The 18,844-nt window shown below is 38.3% G+C and overlaps 1 protein-coding gene across 7 annotated transcripts in view; it reads left to right on the forward strand.

Annotated features, from left to right (window-relative positions):
- The window catches only part of ankrd12 (ankyrin repeat domain 12), a 35,119-nt gene that overhangs the window by 2,178 nt on the left and 14,097 nt on the right, over nucleotides 1–18,844 (forward strand). For all 7 annotated transcript variants that reach the window (XM_059344929.1, XM_059344930.1, XM_059344931.1 and 4 more), the window contains exon 2: nucleotides 16,421–16,534. In XM_059344929.1, the coding sequence (XP_059200912.1) occupies nucleotides 16,475–16,534 (60 nt within the window). In that variant the 5' untranslated portion in view covers nucleotides 16,421–16,474. The remainder of the gene's footprint in view (nucleotides 1–16,420; nucleotides 16,535–18,844) is intronic.

An 18,844-nucleotide genomic window follows, 5' to 3' on the forward strand; every position in this document is an offset into this window, starting at 1 on the left:
TTCGAGAAACCAGTTTGAGATGATTTGGGCCTATGGGGGTTATGCTGCTGGAAGTAGCCATACAAAGATGGGAACACTGGTCCTAAAGGGTTGGACATCATTGACAACAATATTCAAGTAGGCTGTGAGACTCATCAGACCTGGCAGCATTTTTCCAATCTTCTCTAGTCCAAAACAAACCAACTCATCTGCCACCAACAACCACTTCATGCTCAAAGTCATTCAAACAGCGTTAATTCCCTACTCTGTTGCTTGGTCTGAGGCACTACTTGTAATTACAAAACAATTATGCCCCAGAAGAAGGGGCTCATGTCAACATTGCATCAAAATATATACTGTGATCACTTTAATGATTTTTTAAAAACTTTGTGATCAAGAGAGAGCAATTTAGTTATGTTGCCATCAAATATTTTTCTTATAACCAGAAAATATTTTTTTTAATCCAGAGATCCTGGACCCTATAGGTTTATGTAAAATTATAATTTTACCAGTCACTAAAGGCATTATTAGTCACAGGGGCCGTATGAAGCCAGTCGACATGTTGAAGATCTATTGTATTTAAAGTGATCAAAGCCAACCAAAATTTGGCCATTAGCAATTGTTGAATCCACCCCATCTACTCGATTGTGGAATTATGCAGTGGTTGCATCAGTTCATATATTTTGTTTAATTATTCACCATATATGCAAATATGGTTTTGCATAAAGTCATTATAGGGCTGGGCGATATGGACCAAAAGTCATATCCCGATATATTTAGGCTGAATATCGATATAAGATATATATCCCAATATTTTTATCGCGAAGTAAGAGCAAATGTTCAAAGACTAAACCAAATATGACATGTCACAAGTAGTTTTATTGAAACCGATTATATAAGTGAACATAAATACTGTAAAACAACAGGAGTACCTTTTTAAAAAAAAAAAAAAAAATCAAAGCTCCATAAAGTGCACATTCAAATAAAAATAGCCTATGAAATTAAATAGGCCAATCTTTTTCTTAAATAAATATGAGAAAAGAATAACAAACATTACAAAATAACTAAATATGACAAACCTTAGTAAGGGCAGCATTTATTTATAAATTAAAAAAAACGAACTAACCGATATATGCAATATGGTCTAATTCCATATCGCATTTCAAAATATATCGATATATTTTTTATATCGATATATCGCCCAGCCCTAAGTCATTATAAAAAGCTGTAAAAGATTGCCAAACAAAGTACAGTGGAAGACCGAGTTTAGAAGCCGCTCCTTTCAGCTAAAACTAAAAATTTTCACTTAGTCATTTCACTTGTCACAAGTTAAACCTAAGAGAAAGGACTAATCAAAAAAATTGACTGTGGTAGTGTACCTCCGGTTAAAAGATAACCTGCATACTTTCAGTCTTCCATGACACATCATGTCTTGCCATTACTAATCTAAAGCACAGGACATACTACATGTCACATTTAGTCCTTGTCTAGGAAATGCTCAAATTCTGTAATTGGAGTGCTTTAAAATAATCTTAATACCACTTGATACTGTATTATTATTTTAAAAAAATCAGCAGCAATTAAGGAGAGCAAATGTTCAAATTATGTTATGAGATAGTTGAACACAATATGTCAGGGTGAGTAATCCATTATTCACTGCTTTGCTAATATTTAGTGTTTTATTCCATACTATATAGGCACTACTTCAAACAAAATGTATCTTATCCTAGCCCTGGCAGTGAAGAGACCATAGACTGCTTTTTCTTAATGTAGCTTATTCTTCTCCTATTGGCATGATAGCATATCAGTTGCAAGCATGGGGTCTTCTGCTAGGGTTCCTAGTCTGCACAGCCAGTTTGTAGTTAATTGTGTATGGTGCGATTAGCAAGATTTTTGTTAATGTTCTAGTAAAATTAGATGGTCTTACTTTATCCCCAAAACATTTTTTGGTCGATCTCAGTGGGTCATTTTTAAGTGTCTATGATCTCAATATTCAAATGCAGTTTCAAAACAAAATGGACATAAGAATAGATATGGATCATGCAAGTGTACTGTGCTGAGGATACATCAGATAGTGACTTGGCAGAGACTGAATGAGATGTCTCACAGTGCTAAAGGTTTCAATGTGAGAATAGGGTAAGGACGAGTAATTTATATTACAATAAATCACCATGCAGTTTCTTATATTATACTCTTTTTACTCGAGCATTAGTACTGCAGTACCTTTATTTGCTGTGTAATTGAGGCTGCTGTGTATCATTTCACTTTCTGCAGCCACTCTGAAATGTTATAATTTCTGACACTTAAATCTTCTGCCAGCATATAAATGTTTGACTGTGAAATGTCGGCACATGTTTATTTTGCCTTGTCTGTAGAAGAAGGTTGCATGTCTAAACCTCAGAGAAACTGCAAGCTCTTCAGCATGCAGTCGAAAAATAGTATGACATTTAATGCAACTTTTACCAAATTAAACTCTGTTTAAACATTAGATATCTGGACTGTTGCATCAGCATCCCTGTAGGTATTATTAACAATTTTGCAGTGTATGTAATTTGTTCTATACATCAATATTGACTGCTCTTTAAGGTTTAAGGCTATAGTAATATAAACAGATTAACCAGAAAAATAGAAATATCCATACAGCATAACGTAGCAAAATATAAAAGCACTGCAATAACTGTTAATGTTAAAACATTTTTTTTTTAGCATTTTCAGTTATTTTATAAAATGCAAACACAAATTGGTGCTTCAGACAAGGAGGACAAATACATTGCTTGCTGAATTGGCACAGGTATTCCTATTAATATTACGCCTACTATCTGTATGGCACATTTTCTTACAAATGACATGATGCTAGGTGGCCATTGTGTTGCCCTTAACATGCCTCACAAAGGTAATATACTACAGGACCAATGTACTGGATGACACTAAAGTGTTGTACTGTACACATGGTTAAATGTATTGCTTAGCTACATGGCACACACTTGAAATTGATAATTTGAAATACAACTCACCTAGAGCCCAGATGGATCCCAAAACATTAAAGCCTTGTTAATGTGGGAGGCTGCCACTCCATCATTACAGGCATCATTTTTTTCTGCAAGTCCAATAGGTAAGATACTTTGTGTGGTGGGGATTTTCAGATTGTCAGTTCTGATGGCCTTGATAACTTTTATCCTGTTGATTTTTAATGAGATATTACAACAAGCAGTGTCCCATGTTGCTGCAACTTTCGCAAAACATTGCTTTTAAAGTCTGTGCCTTTTGAGTGTCATGACCAACTGACTAATGCCACCATTAAATCTCCATGCACACCACATGTCTGGGTGAATCTAACAGTCAATGGCTAAATGTTAGTTGACCTTGGCTGATGACTGTCAATTTCACCAGCAATGTGGGTCCAAAAACAGAATAAGGCCTGTTTTGTGAGAGTGCAGTTTTTTTGTAAGAATTGGTGTTGGCTTAGTTAATTTTCCTTTTCCTCAACGTTTTAAGCAGTTCCATGAAAATTTCAATTTGATGTTGTTTTTGTTGCTCCACATAGATCCATCAGACGTTAGATTTATTTTTGTAGCTTACCCACAGTGCCTGTGCACAATTTGTCACATGGTGTCATTCAGTGTTGTCATTTGTCGGTACTACTTGTAGTACCGACAAAGTATTGTTTATTTTTTTTATTTTTTGGCATTTTTATGCTTCATTGAAAGTGATAGAGGGGAAGACATGCGGCAAAGGGAGCTCAGGCCGGATTCGAACCCGGCTCCGCCGCAGCAAGGACTCAGGCTTAGTGGTAAGCGCTCTACCAGTGTGAGCCTCCGGGACGCCCCCGGAGTATTGTTTTTAATGGAACAATCTCCCAACCAAGGCGAATGCACTTTTATCGTAGTTTATGAATAAGATTGCATGGATGTATGATTGCTATCAGGGTTTTAATATTTACAGAAACTACCAACTCAATTGTGACGAGTAAAATATTAGCCAGTTACAGCTTCACGATTAAGTTATTTGCTTTTATACAGGAATAGTTCCTTTCTTGGCCAATCAAGGACTCAGACTGAGTAATTTTGAGAGCATTGTATTTGTGCTCTTGGCATAATATTATTTCGCAGGGTAGTAAAATTACTGTCAACTTCTAATGGTGACGTTCTTATTGCAGCACTGCTGTTGGACCAGTCTGAACTTATTGACATGCAGCCCGAGAGTAACTTTGGTCAGTTTGAAATGTTATACTCTACGTCTGTTTTGGCGTCATTTAGTGCCAAATTCTTCTTATGATCCCACCGGATGCATTGAGTGATGGCTCTGGATGCACAAAAATCAGATTTCCCTCCATTTTCTGCCAGATCATGAAAATTAGATGAGGGAGGGTCTGCAGTCACGTAAGTTTTATACATGCAGTCCAGGCCAATGTTAGTAGAAGCACAGAGAGGGACAGTGTTAAAATGCAATGCAGAATGTAAAGAAATACAGCCCTAAAAGGCACATAATGGACATTTTTATTTGAAGTATATACCACTAACAGTCTTTACAACCTCATATCCATTCACACTTAAATGACAGATTCGTTAAATGTTTTTTTAAACCTTTTTAAGATTCCCTGACTTGGTAAACACTGGCACAGAAAGAACATACTGTATGTAACTGGGAAACCACACCATGGCCACTATAGCCTTTCCAGACAGACTTTAAGCCTCTTAGTAGAGAATAGGGTATTGACGAAGGTGCTGTAAAGTAGGAACAATTATGTAAGTACATACACTATTCCCTTGTGTTCTGCTTTAGGAGTTGTGCATTTTTAATCGCAGTGGATTTGTTTTTCATTTCAACTAGTGCAGTGCCCGTTCAAAACGTGCCTGAGCAATATACCTGCCATGAAATAGTTGCATCCCTGAGCAGATCATAAGTATACTTGTCATTTGCTAACAGCTAGCTATTTGGGACTAGGCTATTTCCAGGAACAAAGCATTCAGGAAAAGTGTCATGGATACAGTGCATATACATACAGAGACTCAATATACAGGTCATTTTTAAAATATCAATAACCATATATCACAATACAGCATGGTTATTGAATACATTCATAGTCAATGTCAAATAACCATCCTAAACCCTATTTTTGTATACTCTATTTGCATACTCTATTGTAGCAAATTATGCCTCCATGGTTTGCTCAAGCTTAAAGATTAAACAGTTGTCTAAATGGCAAATATTGCTGTAACTCTCGTCGTTTTTTTTGACATTGTGATAAAAGCTATATCGAAAAATATATATACAATCAACTTTTTTTTTTTTACATCATTGTGATATTTATTGTCATATTGACCAGCCCTGGTGCTTGTTAGTACCAATTTAGACTACAAAAATGTGTATCATCATATCTCAATATATGATTTCATTGCAATACAGTTTTATCATAAGACCATAAATTATCATATTGAATTATTTCCCACCCCAAATCTTAGGATGGATGGATAGGACATCCTGCCCTTTGCCATCTTATTTATTTATTATTTTTTATTAATTTGCTTACTACACAGACTGATACCTGGTTAAATAAAGGTTAAATAAATATGTCTTTGTCAAAACATTTTTGGATGATATATTACGTAATTTAAGAAAAGGAAAATAATAAAATACCTTCACAATAAATTGGAGGTGGTGGGGCATAAATGCACTGAAATAGAAAATAAAGTGTTCATTATTTATTGTTACCTGGTAAAGATGGAAGTGCTCCTGATATAACCGTAATATAATAAGATCTGTAATGGTGAACAAACTTAATTTCCTCCAATGTGTGCCTCAGCTCACTGAATTTTTGGGTTCTTTTTCATTTGACACATAAGAGGAATCAGGATGACTCCTAAAGTTTGCCCTCCCTTTGCGCTAAAGACCTTTCTCCTGAGAGACTTGGCCTAGCTGGCTGTGAGATGTTTGGACTTATATTTTGTCTTCTATGTCTAATCCTTCTGCCATCTTGTAGCAACACAGGCCTGTTATGAATTTTGGCTATATAAAGCAATGAAAGTATAGGCCTTTAACATACTATTATGCAGTTCCTCTTTTTTGTTTTGAGTGATCACACTAGTGCAGTACCTGAAGGGAAACCCCCCAAAACGGTCCGAGTTCTTGTTTAACTCTCCTTTCACTTGTTAAAGATTTTGTCTGACTTAGTTATGTTGAAGGATTGAAAATGTTTAATAAATGTAAAAATCCATCAACACAGACAGCCTAAAGCTGATATAATCTGTTTTCTCTGTTCCTGACAGCTTGAAATTCTGTTCTGTATCACTTTCACTTCAAGTTGTAGACCACATTTATTGTGTTGCAGTTCAAAGGAAGAAATGGTAACGTTTATAATATAAAGTGCCTCAAGCCAGGCATCTGCAGTTGGCTCCATCAGCCGAGTATCTGCGTCTTTGAGAGGCCCAGCAAGTGTGAGTTTGTGTGTGTATATCTTTGTGCGAAGAGGATGGAGCCTCCTGATTACACAACATGTGCTAGCCTTTGCCAGAAGCTGAATGTGTGCACATCATTGTTTTTGTTTGGTATGTTGAGTGCAGTATCTTGGTGTGTAACGGCTGATGTTGCCCCAATGATCCACCATGTGCTTTTAAAGACTGACAATTTGAGAGTCTGTGACCTTCCTGCAGGAGAATGACAATGCAGAAGGAAGGAAAGGAGGTGGGAAGGAAAAGCTGAGTTGTAATATTACAACATTCTCAGTTTTTAAATATTAATGAGCCCTTAAAGTTTCCTTTTATGAATGAGCAGTGAGAGAGATGAGGGTGTCCACTGACAGTTAAGGGAGGAAAAAGATGATCTGACAATGTGCATGTGGTTTGCATTCTTCATTGCTAGGCTGCTTTTACAGTTTTGGTGCCAAACAAAGCAATCATATCCTGTTTACTTTGGCTCTTACAGTGACCACGCTTTCTTAGGGCTAAGGACCCTCCTGCAGCAGAATAGGTTAACCAGTATTAAATTCACAGGACAAATTATGTTCATGACTTTTCATTGGATTTGTAACATCACTCTTTCTGTGTAGAATTAAACATTTCTCTTGACATTTTGACCAGATTTTTTTCTGATTAATCATTGACAGTGGTAAGGTCCACTAGCCATACTCCTTTATTACTATTCATGTCTCTACTTGTTTCTGTTTACATAGGTTGAGCTTAAAGGCACTGCAATGTCTATGAATAGTTCATTTTCAAATCAGTTGCATGCAATATCAAGAAAGGTCTGTAGTGTACATTAAAGTTAAACTTGTGTAAAGAATAGATTTGAACTAATTTGCTTTTAGTCTTAGTGTCTTATCAGCTGTTAAAGCATTTGTTTTGTTCAGTAAATTATTGTAATCCATATGCAGCAACAAGGCAAAGCAAGGCAATTTTAGAAATATAGCACAATTAATTCACAAGACAATTTGTGCTTTACAGAAATGTAAACTTTGGTAGGAATTGGAAGCAAATGTTAATAGATTGAATGATTAAATAAGTGTGGATACTGCATTTAAAGTGTGTTCATGTTACTGTTCAGTTAAGCGGAATGCAAATATGCTTATGATAAGATTATTGCAGTTGCAACATAATGACTAACAATGAATATAATAAAAGCAGAGCACAATATTGAAACATAATCTCTAAAGTTCATAGAGAAAGCAGTAGATATGACTGAGTATCCTGGATAATGTTGACAGATCAAAGCCAGGGTTAATATGTTCTTAGGTAGGAGTTTATGTCGTCAGTGCAATGCACCAAGCAGTGGTGGGGGGAAATAGATGACAACACCTTTGGAGATGGTTAATGGTTATTAGTAATGGCATGATGTTGAAACATCATTGAGCATCAGCCAATCGAGTTGTTGCATAATGTGTAGTAATTGTTTCCGAACTGTTCCACATTTGACATTTTCAGATAAAAGCAGTCATCTGTTTTTGTACTGTTCCAACCAAATGTTGCTCTGAATCTAGATTGGGATATTTTTCAATGCCTTTTTGTCAAGAGGGAGAACAAAATTATCCCTTAGTGGCTGTATTGTGGGCAGCTGTTGCTCAGTTGGTAGAGTGGGTCGCCCACCGATCGGAGGGTTGGTGCTTCGATCCCTGACCATGGCAGCCTTCATGTCGAAGTATCCTTGAGCAAGATACTGAACCTCAAATTGCTCCCGATGCTGCGTTCATCGTTGTGAGAATGAATTCCCAAAGGTGCCACTGGTTACGGTAGCCTCTGCCACCAGTATGAATGTGTGTGTGAACGGGTGAATGAGCGCAGTCTGTAGTGTAAAGCGCTTTGAGTGGTCGCAAAGCGATCTGCGTCACAATAAAAGCCCTCCAGTCTAATATTTACTACACCATTATTTGTTGACTAATAACGGCCATATATTTAGAGAGGGGTTGGTATACCAGAAGAGGTGTGTGTTTTAGTGTGCTAGTATTGGACATCACAAAGTAGGAGGTTACTTTTGTATCTGAAGTGATGTTTACTCGAACTCTAAACGATCCACTGATTGTTTAGTTAATTGACAAACAGTTATGTGGCAACAATTGATAATTGAGTAAGCTTTTTCTTTCAACGTTTTTCTTCTGTGATCGTAAATTGGATACGTTTGTCACTTGGATTTGAAAATGTCACATTTGTGAATTTGTGATTTGTGAGTCTTATTCCTTCTTCGGATACTTACCAGTGTGGTACTTTACGTACAAATGATCTTTTTGGTCAGTGTACCATTTATGCAACAACATCACAAGTAGCAGTTCAACCTATGTGTTGACTTTTGTTTTCATTATCAATGTACAATAAAGAAGAAGAAGTTAACCTGCTGAGTGTGCTCCATAGAGGCTGTGACTTGTTTATCTGCATTATCTTAAAAGCCCAGTGGTGAATACACTAAAATGAAATGCTACTAATCTTCATCCTGCCCGACTGTTGATTAAAGACTTTGTTTGCAAAGTAGTCTGTGTATTCCTTCCAGTCTGAAGACGGAGATGCTGTGTCAACCTTTACATGCCGGCCATGCAGAGGCTTACTCTGGCACTGCAAAGCTGTGGTTTTGGCACAGCTCAGGCAGCCATGTGTCGCGTCTGTGATCGGATCGACATCTCATCAGGCCTAATAGGATGTGGCAGGTGTAGATGGAGTCATGTCTTGAATGTCATAATGAAAATTGAGACAACATTTCCTTCCCGGTCTTATTTTTTCAGACTGAGGCCTTGTAGTTGCTCATATGGAGCTCAGATGATTAGGGATACCTTGAGGGTGACACCTTTTTTAAAAGAGATGTGTTTTGTTTTATAGTCAAATGGTAGCTTTAGGGGCAAAGATGGCAAACTAGTTTTATTAATTTAATATTAATTTTCTAGGTGCAAAAGAGACAAAACTACAGTATGGATTGCTGCTCTTGTTCCCATCAACCCCTGAGTTTAAAAGTAAATTGTCTTTAAGAAATTAAGCTTTTGTTTGTCTACTGATTTCCAAAACAAAATAAATGAGCATATTGTGGATGGCATTTATACATTTTAAAATCAGTTTTTCCATTTCTACTGTTGAATCTCTGCTGTTGATATTGAAGTTTCCTTGAAAGTTGAACAGCAACAGTTCCCCAGTGTTTGGTCCAGTCATGTGAGCTTGGCACTGTGGTGGAAATTAGAACAAGACCCACGTCTAGGTCCTAACCTTTGCTCTAATCCCTCCCTCGTCCCCTCACCCTTCCTTTTTAACCCATAATCAGCCGTAAAGGCTTCATTGTTCTTGTCCACTGCTTGGGTATCTGATCATTAACCTACATTCAGGGCAGTGGTGGTTGGCTTCTTAAGGCTCTCGGACTCTCTCTGACCAGTTTTAATGGGCGTGTTTCAGTGGGCTGAGCTTTTTTCTCCTGCCAGTTAAGTTAACCCTATTTACGCCTCTCGAGTACAAACATTAGGCTATTTTATGAGGCTTTTGATTTATGTGCGGGCCATGCCCTGAGCCTCTCCCTTGTAAATTTAGGGCTATTCCTGTTTTTTATGGAAGCTTTTAAGTGATAGCTAAGGCTGTGAAACAGTTCAGCACTCAATCTTACATAAGAATAAACATTTAGGACACATGAAGTACATTATGTCTGGGACTTACAACAGCCTAATGCTTGGATTATTAAGAATTAAGCCAGAAAATGTGGTGTCCTGAAAGTATGTTTGCCAAAGTAACATGATTTGTTCTTAGTTAAATTGAAGAGTGTGCTTGATCTGCTGTGGAAAATTTGGTACATTTGCAGGTTCTCAACATAATTACCATTTTGACGGTTTTACCAGGTGGTTTAATTTTATATACCAAATGCCATCTGTATGGGTGTTTGGTGCCTTGATCAAATTGATCAGCGTCTGTGAAAGTTTGGCAGCAGTTGTCTTCTGCCTGTTCATACAATTTACTCACCGTTATTGGCAATGGTAGCCAATGCTTTTGTATGTGGGGGAGGTTGAACCGGAGCCTCTCCAGCTCTTCCCAGGAACATGGCTGGCTCATTTATACAACGAAACAACCACTGGAACGAAGGCCAGACACTCTGGTTGGAGGAGGCGTGTTTCGTCTGTCTGGGGTTAGGGTAGTGAGAGGTGAACAGACGCCTTGAGGCATCCGATGTCACTTGCTGTTTGTTTGTCCATGTCGAAATCCGTGCAGATGACCCAGTGACGGGAGGAAGAGAGCTGCCCTGCGCATGCAATTTCATGATTTGGAATTTGAAACAGTTAAGACAGATGGATGGTGTGCCTGTGGCTGCATACCACACATATAAAAGACCTACGTGTGTCTATATTTATTGTATATTTTTAAAAGTAATTTACAGGCTTGCAACTTTGCAACTGTGCACTGTTTTGTGCATTTCACTCAGGTACTCCAGTCTATGCTATGCACAGCAGCATCTGGCCTGGATTACATATTACTGCAGAGTTATGGCTCGAAGTATAATTTTCATCATGTAGTATTTTGTTATTGAATAAATCTTTTGCTCCATTAAATATTAAATGCCTCAATAAAAGCACAAAATTACCAGATCTTTAAATATGATTTAATAAAATTGCTCAGCCACAAACTGAATGTTCAATTTCTAAAGACATTAAGAGTAAAGTCAACCAGAATATATTTGGTATTTTTATGTTACTAAATGAAATAAATAATTTAGCATAAAAAATAGAATTGATGCATTTTCCCATAATTTTAACAATAATTTGTATTGCTATCTGACATGTTGAAGGATAGGATTATCTTCTTATTCTGTGTTGTCAAAGGGAAAATTATTGGACTGGACATTTCTAGGGTATGTTACAGATTTTAGGGTAGACAATGTGAGGTATTGATACATTTCAGGCACATGGATTGGTCAATAATCTAAGCATGTCTGAGTATGATCAGGTTGAAGATGGCTGGCTCTTTGCTGGGTATTGTTGCCTTCTCCTGCCCCTCTCACGTAGTCTCGGTAATAGGGCCTTTGCGCCTGGCTTTGTCCTGCTACTCATTAGGGAGGAGGAGGAGGAGGAGGAGGAGGAGGCGGAGGAGACGAAGGCTGGGAGTGAATGTGCAGCTGAGAGAGACCTCCCCCATCATTTAGCCTGACGGCATCGAGACCACAACCACGTGACCGGCTGTTTACTGTCGCAGCAAGCGTAGTGTGTCTCCTTGAGCGTGTTACAGGATTTGCCTGCCTTCTATTGTAGGCAAAATCAGACTCTAGCTTTATTGTAGATTTAAGATAGTCCTGCTAATAATCCACTTAGTTTTATTTCTCCTACTGTGAACTCCTATTTAACATTTAAAACAAAGTGATACACTCAGAGCATGTTTTCTAGTAGGTTTCTTTGTGTGTGCAGCCACATGGGAGACCAGGGGAAAATCACATGTATTTTTCCACATGGTGTGTGTGAGAGTGCACAGCAGGCAGTACTCTGGAAGCTGTAGTGGAGTAATGTTGTTGCTGCTGCTGCTTGTTCTGGTGGTGGCGGCGTACTCTGCGCTCTGTGTGTCAGGCTCCGCGCTATTCTTAGCCCTCTTCCCTCCCTGTCCCATCCTGCAGTCTGTGGATCAGGTTACCATACTGTGTGTGCTCTTCATCTCTCCCAGCTCCACCACCGCCACCACACTCTTCACCAGCCCCCCCAACTCTTCAAATCCCTAACCCGCTACACTCACGCAAGGACACGCACTGAAGCAGTCGCTCTGCTGTCAGGGCCAACACGCTCCAGCACTACAGAGAAATGGTTGTTATTGTTGTTAGTCAGGAACCAGCGGAGTTAAAGTGCAGGAACACCAGGTTATAAATAAATACAGAGACATCTGCTTCTCAGAGGGACCAGCAGTGCAGCCAGCACACTTAACTTGGGATTTCACTGACTTAGTTAGTCAGTTCAGGTGGATATTTAGAATTTTAAAAATTCAGACCCATATTTTTCAGTATTGTGGCTGTCATGTCCAGGCTTAAAGAGAATGATTTAGAAACCATGTTATTTTTAAAAAACCATATAATCAGAAAACTGAATTGGCCCCCAGCCCTAATGGCCAACATGTTTTGGTCATCCACTAGAACGGTTGCAGTAATGTAGCTACATAGAGAGCTACCACAATTGGTCTATTATCTGAAGCTGCAGTTGAATATTTTCTGTTCTGTATTCTGTAAACTGATGACAGTTTAAAAAAAAAAAGATCTTAAAAGAAAAATTTCAAAGAGAAAGAAAAGCAGGTCAATCTTCACATTTGAGAAGATGGAACAAAGGAATTTGAGCAATTTTTGCTTGAAAAATTACAAAATTATGGATTAATGAATGTAATTAATTAACTAATTGTTTAATTTACTATGAGTCAGTTCGTTAATTAGATTAAGCAGTAACTTTTTTGTCACAAGTGATGATCTCTGGACTAATATCTGGACTGACTGTTGTTGATTAAGGAAAACATTTGAAGAAGTCACTTGTGGGTCAGAGGAAAAATTTTCTGCCGTTTTCTGACCTTTTTATAAACAAAATGTTTATTCTGTTAGTTGTGAAGATAATTGCCAGATGAATCAGTAATGACAATAATTTTTAGTTGCAGGTAGGGGTGTTGTGACATTTATCAGTTTATCTGGCTGCAAAAACGACTCGATTTGAAACGCACATTAAGCAAATGTAAATTTGGCTAACAGCATTATCTATTTCTTCTTTTTTTAGATTTTTCTTTTATCTTACCGTGGTAATATTGTTGTTGTGAATTATTTTAGCAATGATAATTATGTAGTGAAAATATGATATTATGACAGTCCTAGTTGCAGCCCTATTATATTTTGTTTTGTCTCTTCAGAGTGTTCTCCTTGGCTGCTGAATTATTTACCACATTGCTGATGTTGAGACTGAGGCAGCCAGTCTCTGGTGTCACATCGTGTGTTGTACATCTCTCACCCTTTTACAGTCCTAATTTTGCACTTTTATATTCTCTTTCATTGAAATTAAGTGGGAAAGGTAAATGTTGCTATCACTGTTTTCAACTGTATCGCATCCAATGTTGAACTAATCTCAGCCTCAGTTTCTGTGAGCTGTAGTTGTCATCAAGGCAGGGTTTGATCTAGACTTGAAACAGCCCAAGGTTAATGGCAGAGCTTGCAGGGGCTTATGCAGCCCTGAGCTGCTCATGAAACGGCAGTGAATGAGAATGCCAAACTGGCGAGTACCCAAATACCTCTGTAATTATAGTCACACCCTCCTCGCCTCGTCTCTGGGCCAGATTGGAGTCCTGTCAGCGTTTGTTTTCTGGTCTGGTCCCGGGCTGTCCACACCACTTTAATACCCCCCTTACACTAGCCTCTTTACACCAACGTGTTCACTGTGGGCTGCTCAATTCTCCCTTTCAGCTGCCTGAATGACGGTGCTGCTGCATACCGGCTAACTGCTGACTAATGATGGACCTCTCACTGGCCTCAGCTGAGCAGCAGGGCTGTGTGTCGGAAAAACGATACCTGTCAACACTGTGCTATTACTTAGGATCAGCAAAGGTTTTAAAGGTATCTGAAGAAACGAAATGTTGGATTCCTTTTGAAAAGTCTTGTTGTCTTATTCCTGTTAATTTAGTGCTGAAAACCAGTATGACTGGATTCTGCCAGAGAAAGCAAATGGCACGTGTAAATGTTAAAATGTGCCCTGCTGTTTAGTCAGATTTAATAATTTAATCATTTTTATATGTGCTTGATTAACAATGCATATTTAGTTAGACAAAATAAATCATAACTTATTTTCATGACAGAATATCGAATTTTTATAATTTGTGATTTAGATGTTTGATCAATAAATCAGAATATTGTGAAAAGGCCCACCACAATTTCCCAGAGCCAAAGTGACCGATACAAATCCCTTGTTTTAACTGACTGGGCCGAAAGCTACTTGATATAAAGGAAAAAAAGCCTCACAATCACTGAACTGGAACAAAAAAGACATGGATTATCATTGCTGAATCACTGCTCAATTTATGGACTAATCATTACGTTAAGAAAAAAAAAAAAACTGACACCATATCAAAACAGAACCCAGATCAGTTTCAGTTGATTCTTGACATTACATATATTAAAACAGGTTGCAACAACAGCAGTTTCCTGCTCTGTCAGCGCCTTTTATCTTGGAGTGCTTTAGGTGCTTAAACTTGTAAGACTTGTGGCTTTGACATAAGTCCTCAATACGCCACATAATTGTCCCAGGTGAAGGTGTACAGTATGAAATGCCAGAACATACTTGAACTCTTAATGATATCTCATAATTGGAGGCCTGCGGTAGGTTGTGACCCATTTAGCTGCACTAGTAGTATGCTTTCGATTTTTGTTTTGTACTTGGGTATGGATTGATTGCACTTTCATGACTGTGCTGTTTTATGGGACTGGCATGTTTGATTCTCATGTCAAAAGCTCTCAAATGTGACCAGTGACTGCTTTCAACTTTACTTCTTTTCTGTCTTGGCTGTAATGGAAAAGCTACCACTTATGTCTGATGTTTACATCTTATAAAACTGCTTCTTAATCTTGTGTGTAATGCAAATAAAGTAGTGTAGCGTATAGCTTAAAGGATTATTGCTTTGCAGCCACTGCCGTAGCCACATAGACCCAAATGGCAGGATGGCTATTAGGCTTTAGCAATGTCTTAAAACTTTCCAACCAGTCATCATCAACCCAGCAACCAGCGATTGCAGACGTATTCCCCCATTATTGTTTAATTTTCCTATTATTTGCTGAATTAATCTTATTTTTAGTCTCAAAAATGTCAAATTTGTGAAAAATGGTTCACAATTGCTTGACACACAGGTCAAAAACCCAACAATGTACAATATACTGTCATAAAAGACAAATGATTATATTTGAGAAGCTGGAACAAGTGAAAGAAAATGATTATCAAAGGGTTAAACGATTACTAAAATTAGCTATTCAATTGAAACAGCGCTTCTGATTGGAAGAAACCCCCCTGAAACATTTGTATTCTTTAGAAATGTGGGTCATCCCCAGTACAAGTGTGATGCAACTACAATGCTTAAAAAAACATCGTGCTATTCCTTGTAGATTGTAGTACAGTTTTAAGTAGATGCATTCTGAGTAATGGGAATGTCCCATTCATCTTGGGGGCTGTTTCACAAGGTATAAGTGACTCTCAGGTTTCTTAATATAGAGTTTATTGTTTGTAGTACTTCCACAGGGTTTAAAATAAGCTATTGTAAGTATCAGATAGGATTCTGTTTTTGAGAAAACGTGTTGGGGGAGAGAAGTAGGGAAAGTTTGTTGAAAGTACACAAGAAACAGGATCTTAAACTGCGATTTCCATGTGACAAGATAACTGACACATGCCATGTCAGGTTCCTCCACATGTTCAGCTGAGTGTCATACTTTCTCCAGTCACTGCAGGCGCCCACAGTGCCCCCATTGACTCTGCTGCGTGTGTTACTACACTGACACAAACCACATCAGAGAGAAGCTTGGTTACACTGATGAGTAGACCATAGTGACAACATGCAGAGGGGGGCGTTTTCCTCTCAGAAGTCCCTAACAGTCCCTAAAGCTGTGATTCATGCTGCCTTGTGTAGTTGTTTCCTGCCTGTTTCTTTTAGGGTCTGTCTCAAGAAGTGGAATGGAAATTTCAATAAAAAACCCTGATTAGTGATCCACTGAACGCACATCCTGAAACACAGCTGACTTACACTTTGTAGCAGTGCTGTTTCATGCACCTGTTTCAAGTGATTTCCTTTTCCTAGCTCTTGTGCCTCTATGAGGCAGGCATTTGCTGAAAGCCTAGCCTTTATCTTTTAAAATAATTAAATTTTACCTGTATTTTAACATGCCTCTTGTTCCTGCCACTGTCACTGCTGTTTCGTTGGAGTTCGTGTAAACAGGCAGAGTCAGTCAACACCCCTGACTTTGATGTGGCAGTGTTGAAATGCTTCTCATTGGTGTTGTTTTCTGTCTCCAGGTGCATGATGAACCTACTGCGCTGTAGCTGTCACAGCTAGTCAGGTGCCGCACCATGGCCAAACCTGGGAGCGACAGAGATGGAGCCATGGTGGATAAGCAGGCGGGGAAGAAGGTATTTGAGCACAGACACAAAATAGACTAAAACTGACAAGAAGGCAAGAAGTGTATGACCAAATGTATTTTTGTGTTTTCATTTTGCCCTCCTTCCATTTCGTTTTGGCTTATTTTATTTTCATTCTGATCTGAACTGTGCAGATCAGCTCATAATTAATTGATTCATGGTTTTGAAATCAGCTGATAACAAAATATTTTAATGCTGCATTTACACTGCATGGTACAGCACAGCTCTGTTCAATTTGACTCACTCATTTTAGGTTTTCTATTGGCAAAGATTGTAGACAGTACCTGGTACTTTTTTAAGAACCATCTTGGTTGAGGTTCCAAGCAAGTTGAGTCAATCCTGGAAGGTGAAGTTAAAACTTTGGACTTTATTAAAATAGTGGACATAGTCACCTTGATGTCTCTCATTGGTTTGTGGACTCCAGTTCGGAAGCTTTGAATTCAGCATTTTGGCCTTTGCCGTATTGGTTTTAAGCAACCAGCACACACGTGTTGAACGTATCAGGACTCGGAATGATTACACCTCATCAACTAATGCCATCGCTATCTTGCTAGTCTGAAAAATGATCAAACAGGTTCACTTTTTATCGAGATGCCTCTGCTTTGTCAAAACAAAAAAGACATAAAGCATACAAGACTGTATGCTTTATGTCTTGTCACTTTTATTGTTCACAGACAAGTGTGACTTGTAAACACACATTAACCACTGAAACACCTGTACACAGACATCTGGGTACTGACAGGAAGCACATGTAACCTCCTAGCTACACTTTTCTCTGTAACTATTTGCTTTATAAAGTTCACTGTGTGCCAACAGCCATACGTGAACATGTTGACTTTCATGCAAACATTTGATGAGATATGATTCGACAGCAATCTAACAATGTCTTATTGTCCATATTTCTATACCAACCCTTACTAATTCCAGCCTTCATAAATGAGAACGGCCATTTACTAAATGTGTGCATTTATTTTTAAGGCAGAAGTGCTTCATCTTAACCTTCGTCTACTTTAACACTGCCAGACACTTCAGCTTTGCACAGCTGGCACATTGCTTCACTGAGATCAAAGAAGCACCACACTGCAGACATTTTTCCTCCTGCCAGAAATGTATTTTACTGCACCAAAGTGCAGCCCGCTGAAGTACTGGTACCGAAAAAGCTTTGTCTGCAAATCAGAGTGCAAGAACCCAGTAAACGCAATTGCGATAACACAGATATTACTGGTGTATTGTTTAGGCCTGATACAGTGGGTGATGACTTTGGTGACATATGATTCACTGAAGTGTTTTCCTTAATTTCCTCCACTCTTACCATACTTTTTAGTATTTTCAGAAGAATCCAGATAGACTTTCCATGCGCATGCAAAACAATTTTTTAATTGATGCAAGAAAACCAAAGTTTTATCCATAAAAGCACATAGCAGCTGCATGTGGGAGGGATCAAATTTAACAATTTCTCTCTTGTGAAGTGGGTGTTGTTGTGTTTTTAGCCTTATTATGGCCCAGACTTTGGTCACCAAAAGAAATGTAACCAACATCAGTGTGGCAGTTATTTTGTTAAGCATTGAGTGTGCTCCTGTGTAAACAAGATTGTGTTCAATGTAAATAGTTCATTGTAAATCCTCCATTTTCACTAAATTACACCTATAGAATATTTTAACTTTGTCAGACCTGCAAAGTCATCCTGAAGTTGAAGGTACCTTTATTTTCTGCTGTCTTTTGGTAGTGTAGCATCTTTTGTGTGAAATGTTTGTTTCAGCATGAAATATCAAAATGTGAGCATAGAGGGAGGCTTATCTGTCTCGTAGTTTTTTCAAACAGGAAGCCATTAATCTAATTATTCTATTAGTATTTAATGCTGCTCTGGGAGTGAAAATTCTCACACTCCAATGAGCCCAGTACCATTCAAATAGGCGTCATTTTCTTTCATATTTTTATTCTGTGTGTAAACAGAAAAAAACGAGTCACTCCTGATCTTTTACTCTTCACTTGGCACAGACCATGCCTTGGGAATAAGATTTTACTGAGTCATGCAGGCAAACCTGCTGCCGCCAGGACCCAAACAATATGTTGCAGAGACACAACACTGTGCCTGTAATATAATCATCTGCACTTTGTTGTGTTAGTGTCGTGTTTTAGGAAGCTTTAGTCTCATCTGAAATACTAGCTGCACGGTAAGCTCATACCTTTTTGTTGTCGAGCTAGTTAACAGAGCTTTTTAAATGGGGCCGTCTCAGTTTATTTACTGTCATGACTGTATTGTTTACACACACAGAGACTTGAGTCACAAATGTAGCCACT

Source organism: Centropristis striata, chromosome 11, assembly GCF_030273125.1.
Source record: "Centropristis striata isolate RG_2023a ecotype Rhode Island chromosome 11, C.striata_1.0, whole genome shotgun sequence".
Taxonomy (NCBI): Eukaryota; Metazoa; Chordata; class Actinopteri; order Perciformes; family Serranidae; genus Centropristis; species Centropristis striata.